This window comes from Chiloscyllium punctatum, chromosome 8, assembly GCF_047496795.1.
Source record: "Chiloscyllium punctatum isolate Juve2018m chromosome 8, sChiPun1.3, whole genome shotgun sequence".
In the NCBI taxonomy this organism is placed as follows: Eukaryota; Metazoa; Chordata; class Chondrichthyes; order Orectolobiformes; family Hemiscylliidae; genus Chiloscyllium; species Chiloscyllium punctatum.
Window position 1 is genome coordinate 20,199,824 of NC_092746.1, and position 22,088 is coordinate 20,221,911.

Genomic DNA, 22,088 nt, shown 5'->3' on the forward strand with positions numbered 1-22,088 from the left:
TCATGTGGTCAGAATACAAACATTTAGATCTCATCAGAAGGACACAAATTTGGCTGAGTATAGATCAGTTTGGGTTTGGCAGCACTTAGCCTTTTACAAGCACAGCACAGTGATAATTTCAAGCAACAATGTTCTGACTGTGTATCTATTCATCTCTGATGCCAACCTAAACGTGTTCCAATGTCATAGTTCTAAAGATCTAAATTATTTAGCTCTACTTTGTGGGATGGAGGTAAGAGGAGGAAAATAGAGTGAGATCTGTGTGATGCTTCATGGTTTGATGCAACAAAGGGCAAAGGTAAGCCAGTTAATTAAAGCTGTGGGGATTCAGGATAGTGTCTGGGAATGAATTAACAACTGTCTGAAGCAAAGGAAACAATGAATACTTTTTTTGTCATGGTGGTAGTGGCTGAGTGTTGTGGCAGTGCTAAGTGTGTTGTCCCAGAAATCAGTGCCACAACTGGAACTGTTTCTACATTTACATAATGGATCCATATTCAGAAACTGAAAGAAAAGTGTTCAAATTTGTAGACAATGTCAATCTAGAAAGCAGAATGGAATTCTCTAAAGCCATTTAGAAACTATAGAATGAGCTGGGCATGAAAAATCATTAAATAGTAAAATGGAAGATGAACAATGATATTGACAATTAGAAAGTGCTGTACACATAAAAGAAACAGAGATAACATAGATTATATAAACAATGCCAGAAAACCAAAATTGAATCCACAAAAGACAGAGGCTATTTTTAGACACATTGTTAACCATTTCTAATCCATGCAGAGCAGTAATCAGCAAAGCATGTTTAACTAGCTGGCCAAACCACATAATTCATATATAGTAAGGCTACAGGAAGGATGTTGTTAATCTAGGTAGGGTACAGAAAAGAAATTACAAGGATGTTTTTGGGAATGGAGGGTTTGAATTACAAGGTGAGGCTGGATAGGCTGAGACTTTTTTCCCTAGAGTGTTGGAGGCTGAGAGCTACCCTTATATAGGTTTATAAAATCCTGAGGGGCATAGATAAGTTGAATAGCCAGGATCTTTTCCCAGGAAGTCCAAAACTGGAGGGCTTAGGTTTAAGGTGAGAGAGGAAAGATTTAAAAGGGACCTGAGGGGCAATTTTATCACATAGAAGGTAGTACATACATGGAATGAGCTGCCAGAGAAACTGGTGGAAGCAGGTACAATTCCAACATTTATAAGACATTTGGACAGGTAAATGAATAGGAAAGGTTTAGAGTGACATAGGCCAAATGCAGGCAAATGAGACTAGTTCAGTTGAGGATAGATGAGTTGGACCAAAGAGTCTGCTTCCATGCTGTGTGACTATGACTCTACACCAGAGCAAGAAGTGATCAAACACTACAGTCACCCAGTCATATCATATCTTCAATTCTGCATCTAGTTCTGTTGACCAATACAATAGAAATATTCAACCTGTCCTGATAACATTGTTTTAGTGAATTTGCATTGCACCCAATCCAAGGCCAATTTATATTTGCTCAGACCTGGTATTCAGTACTGAATCTAATACTCCAGGTGCAACTGCCTTACATAATAAAACAATCTTTTCAAAAACTTCACATAGATGTAATCATAATTGGATTACACGTCCAAGACAAGCTAGTGAGGCAAGATCCCTGAAATAATTTAACAAACACCAAAACAGTATAACAGATGATATTAGGTTCTGTCTGAATTAATGACACCTTGATACAAATGGCCTTCTTTTCCATAATCATCTTGTGCACTGAATTGTCAATTCTGTGATGTTAGTATGGTGATTTTGATGTGGTTATTTTCATGGTCTTGTTCTTGTCTGATAGACATGCACTCAAGTGCAACAGTCTTAATTTGTAGACTGTATTTCTGCGCCAATGAAGTTTTTTTAGATTAGATTACTTACAGTGTGGAAACGGGCCCTTCGACCCAACAAGTCCACACCGACCCGCCGAAGCGTAACCCACCCAGGCCCATTCCCCTACATTCACCCCTTCACCTAACACTACGGGCAATTTAGCATGGCCAACTCACCCAACATGAACATTTTTGGATTGTGGGAGGAAACCGGAGCACCCGGAGAAAACCGACGCAGACACGGGGACAATGTGCAAACTCCACGCAGAGAGTCGCCTGAGGTGGGAATTGAACCTGGGTTTCTGGCGCTGTGAGGCAGCAGTGCTAACCACTGTGCCACCATGCCACCCATTGATCTGTGGCTGACCTGCCTTAAGCTGAATCAACAAGAATCATACAACTATATGTCCATTTGGTTGAGGCACAATTTTTTTAGAAATGAAACAGATGCACAGACAGAATTTGGCTTTACTGATAGTTCACTACGTAACTTTAAAAGTCAACGGCAGTTTATTGAATTGAATTGAATTGAATTTATTGTCACATGTACCGAGGCACAGTGAAAAGCTTTGTTGTGTGAGCAATACAGGCAGATCACAGAGTTAAGTAACACAGATAGTAGAAGTGAAAGAATTTTCATTTAACATTGTGCATACACAAAATATACCCTTATACACAACCTACTCTGTGTGTGCGTGTGTTTTAGTATCACACAATGCAATAGTAGTGGTTCTACTGAGATGACTGTTGAATTGTCAGAGAAATTTATTCCTGCTGTGTTTTGTATGGAACACGTCCATCATTGTCAATCTGATTTTATTGCTTTGCTAATATTTTGGGGTAATTGGGGGTCTCTGTTCATCCATGGATGTGGCCAGTTTCAAAATATACATGTTGGTAAGATCCTCTTCCCGCTGCTGCAGAGAAAGAGGAACATATGACATGCCCAATGACAAACTGACACAAACAGGTCAGCCATCCAGATTTTATTTACACCAGGCGCTTTAGGTGAAATTATACCGCATTTGTCTTTTTATGGCTTTATTGGAGGATTGGACCCGGTCTCTCACCTGGCAAATCCCACCCCTCGGCTTACTCCATTTGCATCTCTTAATATCCTTGTGGAGATGACATGGCCGAAAGGTTTCAGCATATTCTCTAGTTCCTGCTCATCCATGGATATCGGCAGATTTGAGATGTACAGGTTGGTTGGGTCCTGTTCTTGCTGCTGCACAGAAAGAAGAAAAGTATGACATGAATATTTTCAGTTCAATGCAGACTATCTACGATTTCCAGATAGACAGAAATAAGACCACCAGAAACCAAAGCCAGATATTAAAATGAAAATGTGATTTCAAACTAATCAAAAACAATCATGAGTAAATTTGCAATCTCAATAAAATACAATGGTACACACTACCCACATTTCATTATCATCTTTAAAACTTGGCTCAAAGCATGTTAGCAGTGCTTGTTTTGAACTAAAATGTATGCATACATAGATTAATAGTGTTATGAAGATTTGTTATCTGAAATATTAATTTGCAATATCATTGGTTTGATTTTATATTAAAAGAACACTTTCCAAAAAAATCATTTTGATTTTGAACACAGAGAGAGATTGTGCCTGTATTCTCTCTCTCTTTCAGTGAAACTTCTCTCATCAAAGTGTGAGTTTAAAACCTCTGGAAGTTCTCATCACTACAAGTAGAGAAGTCAGCTGAACTGTCACCATCCTCTCCAGAAAGAGAATTCAACCAGCTATATCTGATCCGGGAAGAAACCTCATACCAATGTGACTTCAGCTGCATACCAGTATTTTAACCAACCTGGGAAAAAAGTTTTTTTTTTAATTAACTGTTACTCAACCGAAAGTACTTTTCAAATGAGACTTTGCAGAGTTTTATATTTAACCCTAAGCCAGATTGGTGGTGAATGAGTAGTGAGTTATTTTTAAGAAGGGTAATTAAACATTATTGGACATTTTAAACCATTTGTTAATATTTGTTTGATTAAGTTCTTTTTTGCAATGAGTTAGTTCTTTATTTGTTACTCATAGAACCTAGATGACTTGTTTCTGATCATGAAATATATACACTCTAATATATAGTTGGTGATATCATTTCATTCTTGAATGCAAACTTTGTTGTTGTCATAGAAACACAGACATGCGTATACACAGACACACACCTATACATAGACACACACACGTACACACATACACACACATACTTACACATACACAGACACGGGCATACACACAAAGATATAAACATACACACATATGTACACACAAAAATACAAATCACTTGTTCGAATGTGGGAAGTGGAGTAAGCCATTATGCCCCTGGAACTTTTCCTGCAATTCAATGAGATTGCAGTGGATCTGTGACTGTGACCTATTGATTTACAAAAACCCATCAATTTCAGCTTTGAAATGAACAATTTGTCCAGCATCAACTATCATTTGTGGAAGGGAATTCCAATCACCTTTACAGCTACAGCTCCCTGAAATAAACAGGAAAGGTTGGCTCTAATTTTTAAACTATGGCCCCAGCCCTGGATTTCTGAATAAGGTAAGAAAACAATAACATTTCTTGGATTCGAATTATCCAGAAAACTTCTCAGAATTTCTTGCTTTATTGGCAACAGCAAAGCAATCAACAGGACTGCATCATTACACAACAGAACAACAGTTCAAAATAGCGAAGAAGTTGCCTTGTAAATTCTACACATTATAACCATCACAATATCAAGAAGAGACAATTATGTGTTTGTAAAATGTTTCAGGTTTCAATTTTTGCCTTAATTACCATAGAACAGTTGAAATAGGAAGGCAGCAAAAGTGTTTTGTGAGGGCCTTTTCAGAGAGTACTTAAATTGCAAAATAAATTACAGCATTTGGAAAGACCACATTCCTAAACTTATTAAACCCCAGTAATTGGTAACAGTTGCTGTGCATTAAAATGCAAAGTCTCATTAAGCAGCTTTTGAAAGCTCTAAAAGTCTTTTAACATTCTCTAAGACACTCAAAATTGTAAAACACTTCAATGGTAAAACAGAAAACTCTCAAAATTAGGATTCAAAGCATGGTCTTAGAGATTCAAAATGGCATCCAGAGTGCACCTACCCATTACTGGTGTGATCCGGGTTGGAAACACCATTTTGGTATGTGCATCAGTTGTGAGCACTGACCATCCCCTGGAGTTTGCAGATCATGACACCAGTTATCATGTAAATTCAGATCAGTGCTGCCATTCTGGAGCTCAAGGTTCCTGCTAGCATCTTCTCTTAACCTTGCACAGCTGGCTAACACCTGCTTAGGAGCAGCAAGAAATTTTGCAAATGCTATTTGAAAAGATCATCAACTAATGGAAGGTTGGCTAATGATTGATAACTACTGCAATTTTACAGGCATTCTGTGGTTTCTCACACCATCTCCATCCAACACTCACCCCACCTCACACTGTTCCTGGGTTGTAGTGTCGCACACACTGTAGGGCTGGGAAAATGACACATTTCTGTCAATAAACAGACATGACAGGAGTGGAAAGGGAAAGTTTCCTGAAGAGGGATGAGGTGGAAGGTAGGAAAGGCTCTTTACAGGGGGCTATTACCAGCAGCTGTGTTGAGGAAGCAATACTTGGATCTCAACCTCTGGTTGGAACACGATACCTTCACTTCAGTAAGGACGTGCTCACTGGAATATACCACCTCCGGCAGCTGCAACTGTAGCCTCAGAGCAGAAAGTAGACAACTCTGTCACTGGCTGAGATGGTGACTGTGACCTTCATGGCTGGAGCAGAACATACTTGGAACCTTTCCCAGTTTCCTAACCACCGCCTGATAAAGGTGGACCCTGAGAAACCGTATTCTATAAGTAGGGAATACATTTCATTCACTCCTCTGGAGAGAAGCAGGTGCACTGAGCATTTAGCTTTGAAAGGTTTGCAGACTGCTCAAGGCTGTAGCCATACCTTAATGGCTGCATATAAACTGCTTTTCAGGTGTCGAACATCAGCTGTGAGATTTTACACAACATTCCTTCCCCACTATACAGTCATACAGCACAGAAACAAACTCTTTGGTCCAACCAGGCGAAAGTGAGCATTGCAGATGCTGGAGGTTAGAGTCAAGATTAGAGTGATGCTGGAAAAGCACAGCAGGTCAGGCAGCATCCAAGAAGCAGGAAACTCCAAGTTTCGGGCAGGAGTCTTTCATCTGGAAGGGCCTTCCTGATGAAGGGCTCCTGCCCGAAACGTCGATTTTCTTGATCCTCGGATGCTGCCTGACCTGCTGTGCTTTTCCAGCATCACTCTATTCTTTGGTCCAACCAGTCAAGGCAGATCATAATCCCAAATTAAACTAGTCCCACCTGTCCTTGATGGTCCACGTTCCTCCAAACCTTTCCTATTCATGCTACTTATCCAAATCTCTTTTAAATGCTGTAACTGTATACACAGACACTACTTTCTCTGGAAATTCATTCCACACATGACCAACTCTCTGTGTAAAAAGGTTGCCCCTCATGTCTTTTCTAAATCTTCCTCCTCTCATCTTAAAAAGTATGCTCCCAGTCTTGAAATCCCCCAGTCTTGAAATCCCCCACCCTCAGCAAAAGACACCTGCCATTCACCTTCTCCATACCCATCATGATTTTATACACCTCTATAAGGTCACCCCTCAAGCTCCAATGAAAACAGCCCCAGCCTAACTAGCCTTCCCCTATAACTCAAACTCTCCATTCCCAGCAACATCCTGTAAATCATTTTTGAACCCTCTCTCATCTGTTTTAAAACAGGGCGACCAGAACTGGACACAGTTCTCCAGAAGAGGCCCCACCAACATCCTGTACAACCACAACACGGATGATAGCCATAGTGCCCTGAAGCCTACAGTGTGACTGGATTCCTGTATGAAATGAAAAGGATAACAAGGGCTGATAACTCCAGTACAAAATCCATGTTCATGTGGGCAGTGTGTATGTAATGGGCATCATGCTGCTACACAATTAGCACAGAACAGACCACGGGCCTGTTAAAAGAACACTTGAACTGCCACAAGCACTCTGATACACTATAGGTTCACAAGATTTGGTCCCCTAGGACAGGAGGTATTTCCGATGGTGAGAGTCTGAACAAATCGCACCTATAATTTCTCGAGTTAGGAACACGGGAAGCGATTGATCTCATTGAAACAAGTAAGCTCCTGCAGGGCCCTGACAGAGTAAACACTTAGAGATTGTGGTTGTGGAACCTAAAACTCAGGGGCACAGTTTCAGGATAACAGGACGATTATTTAGGAATGAAACGAGGAATGACTTTACTCAAAGGTTTGTGAATTATTGGATGCTTTGTCCCAGATGCTCCCTTGCTGAATAAATTTACGGTTGGGATTGAGAGATTCTTGCTCTCTCAGGGACAATGGGGAGCAGCTCAGAAAGTGAAGTTAAAGTCCAAGGTCAGTCATGATTGTTATGAATAGTGAGGCATGGTCATGGGCCCCTAGAGCATCCTCCTGCTTCTACAGTATCTCTCAGGCTCTTGTGAAGAAACCCTGCAGTACTCTGCAGTGCAAATCTCAAGATTCACTGTCCTCGCTGCATCCCTCTGTAATGAAGACATTGCTCTTGCTAACAGCCAGACAACAACTAGTTGAGAAGGGGCAGAAAGAGGTGGGAAGACGGTAATGCAGGCTGTGCTGATGACTGATTGACTGACAAGTCTGTGAGACAGTAAGGGCTGCAGATGCTGGAAGCCAGAGTTAATGAGGATGGAAAATTTCAGGTCAGACAGCGTCCGAGGAGCAGGAAAGTCAACATTTCAGGCCAAAAGCCTTTGTAAGGACTGGAGAGGAGGAGGGGTGCCCAGAAGTAAATAGAGAGAACCAGACTGGGGCTGGGGCAAAGGTAGATGGGATGCAGGTAGGGGGTTATCAGTGGAAGGGTGGATCAGATAGGTGAGTAGGAAGATGCACGGGTTAGGTTAGGTCAGGGAGCAGAAGGAAGGGGAGGGCTAGATACGGGATAAGGCTGTGGGAGGAGGGGCGTTGAAGCTGGTGAAGTCAACGTTGAGGCCATTGGGTTGTAGGCTTCATGGCGGAATATCAGGTGTTGTTCCTCCAGGTTCTGTTTGGCCTCACTCTGACAATGGAGGCGGCCAAGGATGGAGATGTTGCCAGGGGAGTGGGAGGGGGAATTAAAGTGGATGGCCACTGGAAGGCCGAGTTAGTTGATGGATGCTCCGTGAACCAGTCCACAAGTCTGCGTTTGGTCTCCCGAGCTGACTGTGATGTTTGGTTGGTGGAGAGAGCTGTTGACTTGTAGTGCAGTATACAGCACATATCCTTGAGGAGCAGGAACTGGAGGCTTGGCTTTAAAGTGCATCATACCAGCAGGAAATGGAGTTGCTGGCCAGCACACGGTTTACCGTGGTTGGTTCACCACCTCCATGTTGGAAAAGGTGGCCTATGTATTCAGAGCACAGCTCTGTTCAAGGTTGATGCTCCCTCCCTCCTTCATACTCCTTGCAATCTTTCTGGCAAGTATGTCAATGCTCTGAGTCCTCTGCAGCAGAATGCATGCGACACTCCTGCAAGTTACCCTTGCCCCATGCCCTGCGTGCAGGCCACTCGTGCCTGGTGCCTCACCGCATGAAAACTACACCTTTATGTCACTCTCTGAAGTATGAAGCAGGATCAGTATCTGAACAGGCAGCTGCAGATGTGAAATCAAGTGGCAGTCTTCCTTCTTCATTACTGTTCTTTTGTTCTTCCATCTCTGTCTGGCCATGTTTCAACTCTAGTACGTGAAGGAGAAAGGTACAAGGTAACGTTGTGAGGGGAGAGCAAGAGGTGTGCATCTTCCGCAACCTGTAAATTGGGAGAGACTGAGGGATAAAAGGGAAGCAGGAACCATGATAGAGCATTTGGTACAGGGGTACCATCACCTTTTATAGTTTCAGATTCTCTGCCAGTCACAACTTCAGCAATGAATGCTCCATGGAACATCACCTCCACAGGGTTCAGGACATATAGCCCCTGTCAGTGAGGGCCAACTACCTCCAGTTTTGCACCATCTTCTCCTGTAGCAGGCAGGAAGCTGCATCACTGAGCATCATGTGATCTGTTTGGTGGAAACAGCTTGACCAGCTGACAGTGTCTGCAAGCTGAAAGTGCGGGTGCAAGACTCACAGAGGTGCTAAGAGTGAGAGGAAGCTGGAGTGATAAATATTCAGTATCAGTTGTGATTGATAGGCGAGTGAGAGGGATGTGGTACATTCAGCAGCAAGAGAGGCTATGATACACTTGACAGGATTCAGCTTTTGAAGATATACTGACTGAGCTTATTGTGAGCTGACTGAACTTCGTGCAGGATTACATCCAGTTCCAGGTGGCTTGACTGACCTCTGCAGCCGCCTGCAACCAATATCTTCATAAAGTATTAGAGAGGGAAACACATACAGATAACATCTCTCCCTCTCTCTCCAATTCCTGCATCAAGTCTTCCTGTGCAGGTTTACTCAACCTTGGATCCAGCTTCCTGCTGAAAATGTGGAGTGCTTCCCCTTTCAAATTAACTTTCAGAACTGGATGCAGCATTTGCCCTACTTACAAAACCCCCTCACATTTTAAGAGGTGCAGACTGGTTTTAAGTGAAGCAATTTTTCTTCATGGTGCCATTGATGGTTTGTGACAAATGATTCTGGTTAGTTTCATACTGAGGGCCTCTTATATGTATAACAACCACAGCACTACAGAAACAGAACATCTTAAAGTGATGCAGGCTAGTTTCAATTGGTGCTCACCTCTCAGGGTCATGCAGCCACTCAGCAGCACTCTTGGTGCTGTCTTCATTCAAAATAGCAAGTGGCCTGAAGTTTGCACCTCATTTGGGAAATAAAGGATGATGCACAGTAATCCGACGTTGAGATCCTGCACCCATTTTTGTCGTCAGTTGCTGTTGAAGATCTTTGCCAAACATTAATTTACAGTGAAATCCCCCCTAATTTATCTGCTTGTGATCTCAGTATAATTTGCTGGCATATTTGAAAAAGTCAGTAAAGCGTGCAGATTGTAGCAGTGGTTTGGGATTCAAATCCACCTTTGGCCGAACACAACAAAATGTTGAATTGGCTCTCTGGAGTTGGCAATTTTCTGCCAAGAAGGGCAGTGACTCAAATTGACCATCGAAGATATGGCTTATAAGATGTGCATTTGCCAAAAATCTGGTGATTTATGTTGAATTTGACCTTTGCTTTGCTCCTGCATATTCTCTTGTTGCTTGCTGGGAAAGTACATTCCTGGCAAACATCTTCTGGCCAGTGACTGGTGACAGAATCTTTCCAAAGTGGGGATGTCTTGCATGAGCAGGAATTTTGTTTTTTTTTCTCTCTCCACCCAAAATTGCTAACGGCCTTTCAGTAAATCAAGGCAAAAGTCCAAACGGTGACAGAATTGTCAAATGAAGGACAGAAACTTGAGGGTCTGATCAACGTGGGCTATAGTGAGATTTGAGACAGAATTGGGTGAGAAGTCTGGAAAGGCCCATCTTGACATCCGGATCATCTCACTCCATCACTTATGTTTCTCACGAGCAGCAGAGTGAGTTTCTCTTTGGGCAGAGATAAGTCATTAACTAAGCGGGATTATTATTTGTTAAACACCTTGTTAACAACCAACTTGCGTCATTAAGATTCAGCTTCCTTTCTTACCAAACTCAGCAAACAAGCCAGACATGGAGAGACCTCACCAGGAAAGCCAGAGCAGGTGCCTGGCAAATTCAGTGCACCACCTGTTCTGAGCGACCTCCATGCTGCATGCGCCCAAACTGCGGCTCAGGGTGCGACCCACCGGCTTCATCCACTGGAACCCTCACCCACAGACACTGGCATATGGCATTTGCTGATGCCTCAGAAACATCATGGCACCTCTCGGATCCTCTTGCAATCTGCCTATGAAGTACAGACTCACTTTGCATGGCCCACCAGCAACTAGGGTTGAAAGCTGGACCTTAAGGATTGGAGCAGGTTGTGGCTCACTGAGCACCTACCTGCATGTTCACGGCATCCCTGCCTTGGCTTGCCATAGCAGTTATCACATTGGCATTTCAACCAGGGTATCTGTACTACTGTACTGAAGTGCTCTTTAGCACAGAGAACCAGGCTGCTGGTCAGCAGAGATCTGTCTGGGAGGCATCTTTCTGTAGGCAGTCTGAGACATCAATCTGGCACCTACAGGGCATGGCGGCTTTGTACATGGCAAATACGTTGCCTATTGTTTCAACCAAATGGGCAGGTTGGAAATTGGTGGGGGCTGGTCTCTCAGAGTAGCCAAGTGGTGGCCGCAATTGCTCAGGGGTCCCGGAACCATCAATCATGGGCACAGTCAACACAACTCTCTGCTTGGTAGCTATCAGAGTACAGTCCGGGAAGTGGGCAATGCTAAGTTTTGTTGGGTCAACACCAGCAGTTAGGTGAATCACAAAACTTCAATTGGGGAGCTGCAAATACAAGTCAGAGGCCTGCTCAGTCAGGTGTGATTGTGTGTGTGTAATAGTGTGTGTGAGATAGTGTGTGTGTAATAGTGTGTGTGAGATAGTGTGTGTGTGCGTGTGCGTGAGATAGTGTGTGTGTGTGAGATAGTGTGTGCGTGTGTGTGTGTGTGTATATGTGTGTGTATATGAGAGAGAGAGTCAGTGAGTGATTTGTAGGGGCAGCAGGGTAGGGGGATGGGGGGATCCATTGCCAAAAGAGATGGACACTTTGACACTGGGAGGTTTTTTTTTAATTCATTAACAGGATGAGGGCATCACTGGCCAGGCCAGCATTTAATGTCCATCCCAAACTGCCCAGAGGGCAGCGAGGCATCAACTCAATAGCTGTGGGTCTGGGGATTCACATGTAAAGAGCATTAGTAAAGCAGAGGGGTTTTTACACCCATTCCTAATGGTTTTATGGTTTGACTCTGGACTCCAGAGTTTTATTCAATTAATGAATCAACCATGGCAGGATGTGAACCTGGATCCACAGTACACACTCTGGATAAGTAGTCCAGCGATAATACCAGTAGGCTATCGTCTCTATCAAGTCCAATGTTTCAGGGTCAGGAATGTGATCATCCTCAATTAAGAAAAAAACAGCAAGTCGTACAACTGATTAAAGTTCGTCAAAATGACATACCGACATTAAGGATTGATCAGACGTCCAAAATGGTCCAGATACAGTGGTCTGCCCTGTTACTTAGTCAGAACTGCAGATGCTGGAGATAAGAATCAAGAGTTTGGTGCTGGAAAAGCACAGCAGGTCAGTCAGCATCCGAGGAGCAGAAGAATCAACGTTTCGGGCAAATGTGATGAAGGGCTCTTGCCTGAAACTTGTTCTGCTCCTCGGATGCTGCCTGACCTGCTGTGCCCTGTTACTTAGACTTATTCATGCTTACCCATAAAATTTTTGTTAATGCAGGCTATTTGTAATCCACATAGTGGCTCTTCCTCACAACAAGTTGAAGGTGTAATTGCTCACAGATAGTGGTGTACATTGTTCGGGAAGTGTTGTTATTTAGCAAATTCGGGACAGCTCCTGAAATGGCTATTACTGCGGTCCAGGTTATAGCATTTTACATCAATTTCTGAGTCAAGCTTTGGCCGCGTAAAACTATGAACAAAAGCTTCACTTCGAAGAAAATAGTGATATTTTTATCAAAAAAAACAGTTGGATTCCCTGCTATTCCACTACAGTCATTGAAAACCTAACAACATTGTGTTTGGGTTAAATACACACCACTGGAGAATGAGTGATACAAAGCTATGTGAAGAATTTCCACCAGTTGGCATCAATAAACACCCACAGAGAAGAATATAAAAGTAGTCTTGGGTCACCCTCATGTTATATTGGGTTTAATAAATGAAACAGCAGGTCCAAATGCCTGTGTGCTTTATATTGATAAAAAAATGCAGAATCCCAATTTATTTCAAATTCATCTGTGAGCCTTAGCCATTCATACGTTTGGAGTGATTATGAGTCTGGGTATCCCTTGGTAACTGCATTCTTCTGCAGTACAGCAAAAATGAGAAGTTAAAACGGCGAAACAAAACAAAATTCAACTGCTGTCAGTCAAACATGGCTTTGAAGTCTTGTTTTGCACTATGCCAACAATGTTTCTTTCAGACGAGATCAACAAATTTCTATTCCATTTGATTTTCAGATATTTAAACACACTGAAAAAGAAACAAAGGTCGGATTAAAGGACAGAGAAGAAAGATAGAAAGGAGAAGTAAGGATAATTTTTGAAAATGGTACCATTTTACAGTTTTTAAATGTCCGACAATGAAAATCTGAAGGAAAAACATGAGGCTCTAAACACTTAATTAGTTTTCAGTACCAGAAAAAATTGATTTTGACAGTGGTTAACACTTATTCCATAGCCGAAGGGGACTTAAGAGTGAAATGGACAAGACTTGATGCTTTGTGGTATGTTTATTTCCTATCTATCTTGCTAACACAGCTGTTCAAACCTTTACTGGCACTTTTTAAATGGTGAGTTAGACAGTGCAAAGCTATTGGATCAGCAGTGCAGCTCTGACAACAACTTCTGAATCTCAACATTTTACCTAGCAGCTGTCTAGTGCCTGAAGTTGTTGCACCATGTACATATAAATAAATGCAATTAAACTCGCCATTACGTTGGTAGCAATTCTTCCTCTAGAATCAGAGGTTATACCACAGTGACTTCATTTTACTCTCATACGCCATCACCATGTAGTGGTGCTGTTGGGTTGTGTTTGCTGGTAATTATTAAAAGCTTTTGTGAATGTTAAGATCAAGGCAGTCAGAATATAGTTACAATTAACAAACGAGTGTCAAATCAAATCAAATTTATACATTTCACCAAGTGAGAGACTCTTATTTTAAAGTTAATACTATTAAATGCTTAGCAGATGACTGCTCAGCATGAATTGGAATGTTCATTTATAAGCTTCAAGAATGATGCCAATGTCTTAACTGCTCCAAACCATAGTACATTCAAACCAGGTGTCTTCCCGGTGAAATGTATAAGACAGGCATGCCGAGTCACAAAAACAGCATGGAATGGACAGGACCAAGTGATCTCACAAAGAACGGATCAGATCTGAACTCTGCAGTCCGACCACATCCAGTCATTACTGGTGATGAACAATTAAACAACTCACTGGATGAGGAGACTGCATAAATATTCCCATTCTCAATGATGGGGAGTCCAGCACATCAGTGCACAAGGCAAAGCTGAAGCATTATCAACAATGGTCAGCCAGAAGGCTAAGTTGACGACCAATTGTGTCCTTCTTCAGAGGTCTCCAACTGCACAGCTGCCAGATTTGGTCATTTAGATTCACTCCCCATGAAAACGAACAAGAGCGGACTGTTCTGGATATTGCAACTGTTATGGACCCACACAATATTCCAGTAATAATCTGCAGGGCTGTGCTCCAGAACTCCTAATGAAGCTACTGTAGTATACTTACATTGCTGACATTTACTTGCAGTGTGGAAAATTGCTCAGGTATGCAGCCTGTCCACAAAAACATGACAAACCTGACCAATAACCACTCCATCAGTCTTTTGTCAATTATCAGTAAAGTGATGGAAAGTATTACTAAGTGGCATTTACTCCACAATAACCTGTTCACTGATGCTCAGTTTGAGTTCTGTCAAGACCACCCATCTCCTGACCTCAATACAGTATTGGTTCAAACATAGACAAAAGAGCTGAAGCCCAAAGGGGGGTAAGGGTGGCTGCCATGACAGCATGGTCACATGTGACCAAGTGCGGATTTAAGAAATACTAGCAAAACCGCAGGCAATGGGAAACAAGGGAAAAATGGTTGAAATCATAGAGCTCAACATTTGATGGTTGTTTTTGTTGGGCGGGGGCTTCAATCATTTTGAACATGGCTGCAGAAGCTCGTTGGGGTACTGTCCTCAGGGGACCGACTGTCGGCTTCTACATCAATGACATCACCTCCATCATCAGCGGATTGTATAATGTTTTAGCACCATTTGCAACACCTCAGATGCTAAAGAAGTCCATGCCCAAATGCAGCATTTAGGCTTGGACTGATATGTTACAAGTAACCGTTCAAGTGACATTCATGGCACACAAATAGCAAACAATGACCATCTCCAAAGAACCCTTATAACTGAAGTTTCTCCATCCTGGAACCATTTTCATAAACAACTTCTGCACTCTCTCCAGTGTATTCAAGTTCCTCCTAAAGTGTGGTGCTCAGAGCGATACACAATACTACAGAAGAAGTCTAACAGTATCCTCAGTAAGTTCAGCATAACCTCCCTGATTGTGTACTATGTACCCCTACTAATGAAGCTAGACAACTGTATGCTTCATTAACTGCTCTATCTACCCATTCTGCTACCTTCAATGACTTTTGTACATGTGCACGTAGGTTTCTCTGTTCCCGCACACCTTTTAGAATCTTACTATATGTGTTATACTATCTCTCCATTTTCATTGAATCAAAATGTACCACCTCACACTTCTCTGCATTGAACTTCATCTGCCACCCAACAACTAACACCTTCAGCTTGACCACGATCTTTTGAAGTTCTACACCACCTTCCTCACAGTTTACAATTCTCCCAAGTCTTGTAAATTTTGAAATTGCCCCCTGCCCACCAAGATCTAGGTCATTTGTAAACAACATATACAACAAAACTTAGGAAAAGCAACAGTCCCTGAATTCCACGGTAATTCCACTGAAACACTTTCTTCAGCTTCCTCTCTGACCATTATTCTCTGTTTCCTGTTACTCAGCCAATTCTGAACGAACTAGAAAAAGGAAAGCACTGATCCATTGTTCTGCTTTGAGTGTTCAAATACATTTCCAAAAAAACTGCACTCTTTTCTTCTCCATTTTCCTTCTTCATGACCATGAGAAGTGTCCCAATCATTGGGCCTATTCCCCAACAAGAGGCTGCCTACAGACTTGAGTCCAAACCAGAATCCAACAAGATAGGGAAGGCGATAGAGGCATGTTCAAAATAGTGAGCCTGATTGCATTTTGTCCGAGGTGGGGGGGGGATTCTGGTTGCAGTTACAGGATCGAAGCTTGTAAGTCAGAGAGTTACCATTCATTACAGTAGGCTATCAGGGCATTAAAATCCATTTCTGCCAGTTACATATAAATCAACGTGAGGTAATGCATCAGTGTTCTCATGAATCCATGTACAGCAAACTATTAAAAAGGCAAATGGTACATTGGTCTTTATCGCAAGTGGATTCCCGCACAAGAATAGGAAGCTTTATTTATCTTGCATAGAAGACTACACCTATAGTACTGTGTGCAATTTTACATGAGGTTGGAGGCAGCATGACAATGGTTCTGAATTCAAAAAATTCTCCCAGACTGCATGAACTGAGCCTCCAGCACAGTCAAGAGTCAAGCAGAATGAGAGGTGATTTCACTGTAATGTACAGGATTCCAAAAGGGTTTGACAGGGCAAACACACAGGCTGTTTCTCCCAGCTGAGGAATTTAGAATGTGTGGGGGATGTAGTCACAACCTCAGGATAAAGGGTCAATCACTTAAGGCTGCGTTGAGGAGAAATTTGTTCGCTCAAAGGTATATGAATGTGTGAAATTCTCTACCCCTGACGGTTTTGGAAATTCCCTTTGAGTACATTTAAGATTGAGATGAATTCTTGGTCACTTAGAAATATGGTGTTAGGGGTTGGGGGGGGAGGGGGGGGGGGGTGGCGGGGGGCGGTGGTGATGGGGGAGTGGGAAATATGGTGAGGTAGAGGATCAGCCACGTTCAAACTGAATGATGAAAAAAATTCAAGGGGTTGTATGGATGATGTTTCCTCCTACTTCTGATGTTACTAACAAGTGTTAGTAATGTTGTCTCTGCAACTTGAGTGAGATACTATTTGCTATTGGTGGATTCTACTATCCTTCCAATTTCTCCCTTTTGCGTTTCCTCTTCCACAGCTGCTTATTTTCGTGACTGGCATCAATATCAAAAGAATTGTGTATGGTACAAAATGCCAATGCCCTCTTCGTATGACCATCAAAAACCAATTTCTCTCCTGTGTTCTTTAAAACTGTTGTTATTTATTAGGTTATACACTGCAACTGCTTATCCATTATACTTCAATAATCTGTGCAATATTTAACAGCATAACCCAAGGTCGGACAGATATGTTTAATTTATTAATTATTGTCGTTTCCATACTTTCCAAAGTTTAGAGATCATGGGGAGGCTGGTTGCTGTTCAAACGATGAAAAAAAATTCATTCACTCATGGTTTGTGGGCATCACTGGCTTACCAACATTTGTTTTGCCCATGCTGCAAACAAAAAATGCTGGACCAGACAGCATCCATAGCAAGAGCAAACTAAGTTTCAAGTCCAGATGACTCTTCATCAGAGCTGAGAAGCTCTTCATCAGCTCTAATGAGGAGTCATCGACACTTTGCTTTCTCTCTATCTCGTGACCTCCAGCATCTTTTTATTTTCAGTTAGATTGCAGCATCTGCAGTAATTTGCCCATCCCTCGTTGCCCTTGAGAAGGTGGTAGTGAGCTGTCTTGTGAAATTGCTGCTTTTTTTTAAGGAGATAGTTAAATTATTAGGTAAGGGCTAACCGTTGGAAATATTTTACTGGGATTGTCAGAATCCATTTGACAAAATTTATCATTTGAGAGTTCCTGAAGAATAGTGATACCCTTCCAACTGCTTCTGGAACTGGGACATTTACTGACAATTTAATTTAAAATATGGTACTGTCGTACCTATGACAGAAATCTTGAAACTTCATTGCAAGGTTTCATTCCATCAATGCTAATTGAACCAGTGACTGTCACTCAAAACATTTTTCAATGTTTTTGCCATGACAGCAATTTACAGCAGGAAGTGAGTTGGATATACTTGTCTCTCTGCATAATATGAGGTCAGAACATGATCAGGAATGGCTGATATTTATTCAGCTATGTCCCCAAATGACTGTCTGTAGTAAAGTGGAATTTCACTTTCTGGAAGCTCTGTTTTACTATGATGGATGAGGGGTGGACAGTAACTAATGAGATGCTACTGTTGAGATAGGAGATACGCATGGGCACCTGCAGCTAAATTAAAATAAATTAATAAAGCTAGACAGGTGGTTTCATAAAGGCTTTACTAGTAGGAAAAAAAGATCTGTGACTGTTTAAACAGATTATGCATGTCTGTCTTCTAATCAAACTGTAACCTGAAAAAAGTTGAACATTTGAACTGTTGAGATAAGAGACACACATGGGCACCTGTAGCTAAATTAAAATAAATTAATAAAGCTAGACAGGTGGTTTCATAAAGGCTTTACCAATAGGAAAAAAAAGATCTGTGACTGTTTAAACAGATTATGCATGTCTGTCTTCTAATCAAACTGTAACCTGAAAAAAGTTGAACATTATAAAGATTTGCCATGTCCCTTAATTACATACGCTCTGCATTTTCATGTGACATGCAACTACCCCTTTGTAACAGTAACCAGGAAATGCTGCACAGTTCCCAAAACACTTGAACTTAGAAGATTCACATGTTTGAAATGATAAGGGATTCATTAGGGTAGATAAGGAGAAATAGTTCCTATGGAGGGGGAGTCCACAATCGTACATCACAATCTGAAAATTAGTGCTCTTCCAGTTAAGAATGAAGTTGAGATGCACATTTTCACACAACAGTTCCCAAAAATGTAGAATTCTCTCCTTAGAGATTGTGTGTATTCTGGGATCATTTTAACTTTCAAAGCTGAGATTGATTATTTTGTTCAGAGGGGTGTCAAGGATGCAGAAAATAGGTCAGTAAACAGAGTTAAGAGTCCCAATCTAGTTAAATCACAGAACAGGAAGAAGGGATTAAATTGCTTACCCTCGCTGCATTGCAATATCACCAATTGCTATCATCACTCCTACACTTTTACTAATCAAGGATCTCAAATTTGTTTTGTGTTATTTATTCATAACCAGTGATGAGCTCACCAACCAAACATCATGCAACATTATGTGTATATTTGCTGTTCACTGAAACAGTTTGTTTCTTTTACTCTTTCTATCTCTTTAACATGAACTTTTAGTAAAATGTCAAATCTGTGGACCATAAAATTCAGGTCCACACATTCTTGGAACATCAAAGCCACAAATTTGTGCCTTCACATGATCCTGGGCCTTATTATGGGTTCATTGCCAGCTGTAGGTAACAGGCTGGTCATTGACACTCCATTAAACATTATTTCTCTCTTGATCCTCAATCCATAACCACAAACACTCACACTTTCACTCCTGGATTAGGAGTGTAAAGTCGGGAATTTCCACAAACCAGACCCAGGAGGAAGTGGCCTTTCATTCCAAGGTGCCTGGTTCTCTGGGAGTTGGGCTGCGTGAAGCTGAAAAGGCTGCTAGTTCTGAAGGCCGGCTGGATGAAAAGCCTGCCTCAGAGCTCTGATATTGCTCCTAACAGTTTTAAGGTCACGTAACACACACCTGGGTCACTGAAGTCAGACATGAGTTGAGGAAGCAGCTGCCTCCATGAAACATATAGGAGTGAAATACAAGTCTTCCCATTCTTCCCTCAACAAAAATAATAGTTGGCATGGAGAGAGCCTCAAACAATCCTAAAGTCCAAGCCACAACATTTGTTTTTTCTCAGCAAAGCACCGACGTTAACGCACCATTACCGACTAGAGACAGTAGAATTGGGAGCACATTCCTTGTAAACAGATATCTGATTGCATTACACAGTGGCACCTTCCATTATACATCCAATACCCCAGCAAATGGTTTCCTTTATTATTTTTAATTACATACAGAAATACATTTTATAATTTTGTTGCACATGACTTTTAGAGGAATACATAATAATTATGCATAATGAAACAAGAAAGGAATTGGTACCCGAAGGTTTGAAATTGTCAGTCTAGTTCTACAAATTGTAGAACTTATACAATTTTCCAGAAACGTCTGGAGAGACCAGATAGATGAAGAAGGCCCCCATGATCCATTTGTTTATATGAACAATTTGAATATGAACAGGGCATCAGTTTCTTCAATGTCTCCTGCATCCTAATCTCAATCATTCTGCCTGGTTATTATTCCAACTTTTTTTCACCTTCTGCATAAAGGAATATTTCCTGATATCTGTCTTAAATTTGTAATTTCATGACATGAACTTGTGCCCACTTATCCTGTCTGCTACTCTGATATAACTCCAGCATACTGTATCGAGGGTATTTTCTCTACCCTGTTATGGGATCTACACTTATTTATTCTTAGAGTCATAGAGATGTACAACATGGAAATAGACCCTTCGGTCCAACCCGTCCATGCCAACCAGATATCCCAACCCAATCTAGTCCCATCTGCCAGCGCCCGGCCCATATCCCTCCAAACCCTTCCTATTCATATACCCATCCAAATGCCTCTTAAATGTTGCAATTGTACCAGCTTCCACCACATCCTCTGGCAGCTCATTCCATACATGTACCACCCTCTGAGTGAAAAAATTGCCCCTTAGGTCTTTTTTATATCTTTCCCCTCTCACCCTAAACCTATGCCCTCTAGTTCTGGACTCCCCAACCCCAGGGAAAAGACTTAGTCTATTTATCCTATCCAGGCCCCTCATAATTGTTTTTGAGTGATGTCACTTTTCAGAACATTGGTGGCTCAGTGGTTAGCACTGCTGCCTCACAGCACCAGGGACCCAGGTTTAATTCCAGCCTCGGGTGACTGCCTGTGTGGAGTTTGCACATTCTCCCCCTGTGTCTGCGTGGGTTTTCTCTGGGTGCTCCGGTTTCCTCCCACAGTCCAAAGATGTGCAGGTTCGGCGAATTGGCCATGCTAAATTGCCCATAGTGTTAGGTGCACTAGTCAGAGGAAAATGGGTCTGGGTGGGTTACTCTTCCGTGGGTTGGTGTGGAATTGTTGGGACGAAGGACCTGTTTCCACACTGTAGGGAATCAAATCTCATCAAAAATCATTCTTTGGAACTCGTCTTTCAAAAATCATGGGCTGAATTTGATGCTTGGAGTGGTGGAACCAGCATTTCATGTAAAGGTTCAGAGTGAATAGAATAGAATCCCTATAGTGGGGAAGCAGCTCATTCAGCCCATCACATCCACACTGATCCTCCAAAGAGCATCCTATCCAGTCTCATCCCTGCATTTCCTGTGGCCAATCCACCCAGCCTGCACACTTTAGCATGGCCAACTCACTTAACTTGCACATCTTTGGAATGTTGGAGAAGACTGGAGCACCCAGAGGACATCCACGCAGACACCTCCATATAGACAGTCACCCAAGGATGGGATTGAACCCAGGTCCTTGGTGCTGTGAAGCAGCACTGCTAACCCATTGAGCCACCGTGCTTAGCCAGCTCAGCTCACAGCTAGTAAACAACTAATGCTGTTTTCTTGGCTTAAGGCTGAGAATATCCCTGTCTTGCCAACAGGGAACCTAGCTCCTTACTTAACCAGCAGTAACATCAGTTGAGGTGATAACTGTGTCTGGAGCTGCAGGGGTGTTGAATGGAAGGCATGCAGTGTTGCAGCTGGGATGTAAAGCGAGCCTGGGAGCTTGACTGGACCAGGCTGGGATGTCATTTAAGGGCCTCAATTAGACCATGAGCAGGTCATGGAAATCCCCCCTTGCCACAGGTAAAGAAACCAAGGGCAGCTGACAGGCAGGTAGCCACTCCATGTCACCCTGTTTTATGGCCCATCTACGTAACACCCCACCAATGGAATTGGGATAAAACTCAGCCCAACCCTCTCACTATTAGAATCGAGTTCAGCAGCATCTCACAATAAAAGCGATGTTACCATTTCAACCACTGGCGTCTCACTTGGTTAGGAGTATACGGCAGCTTATTCATATGAACACACAAGCTGTTCCACTATTTTCCTAATCCTCAATGTGCCTGGCACATTCATCTTAATGACAGCTCCACAGGTTCTTCTCCACTTGGTCATTAAAACTCAAATGATGCAGCAAAATTCCAACTTGACACAGTACATAACATTCTATAGATTCTTTTCGACATCTTCATTTATACTGCCAAGAAAAACCTATCTCCAGAATGACTGAGGAGATTGGCACAGGTAAAATTTCACGTGAAGAGAGGTGTTAGATATATTCAAAGTCATTTTTATAAAACCACACATCAAATTGACAGTCAATGTCACTGTGAAAAATTGTGCGCATTGGCT

The 22,088-nt window shown here is 42.1% G+C and overlaps 1 protein-coding gene across 6 annotated transcripts in view; it reads right to left on the reverse strand.

Annotated features, from left to right (window-relative positions):
• The window catches only part of rbms3 (RNA binding motif, single stranded interacting protein), a 1,402,627-nt gene that overhangs the window by 196,315 nt on the left and 1,184,224 nt on the right, over positions 1-22,088 (reverse strand). For 5 of the 6 annotated variants that reach the window (XM_072575203.1, XM_072575199.1, XM_072575201.1 and 2 more), the window contains one exon: positions 2,931-3,088. In XM_072575203.1, coding sequence (XP_072431304.1) covers positions 2,931-3,088 — 158 coding nt within the window. The remainder of the gene's footprint in view (positions 1-2,930; positions 3,089-22,088) is intronic. The other variant, XM_072575202.1, reaches the window with a different exon arrangement.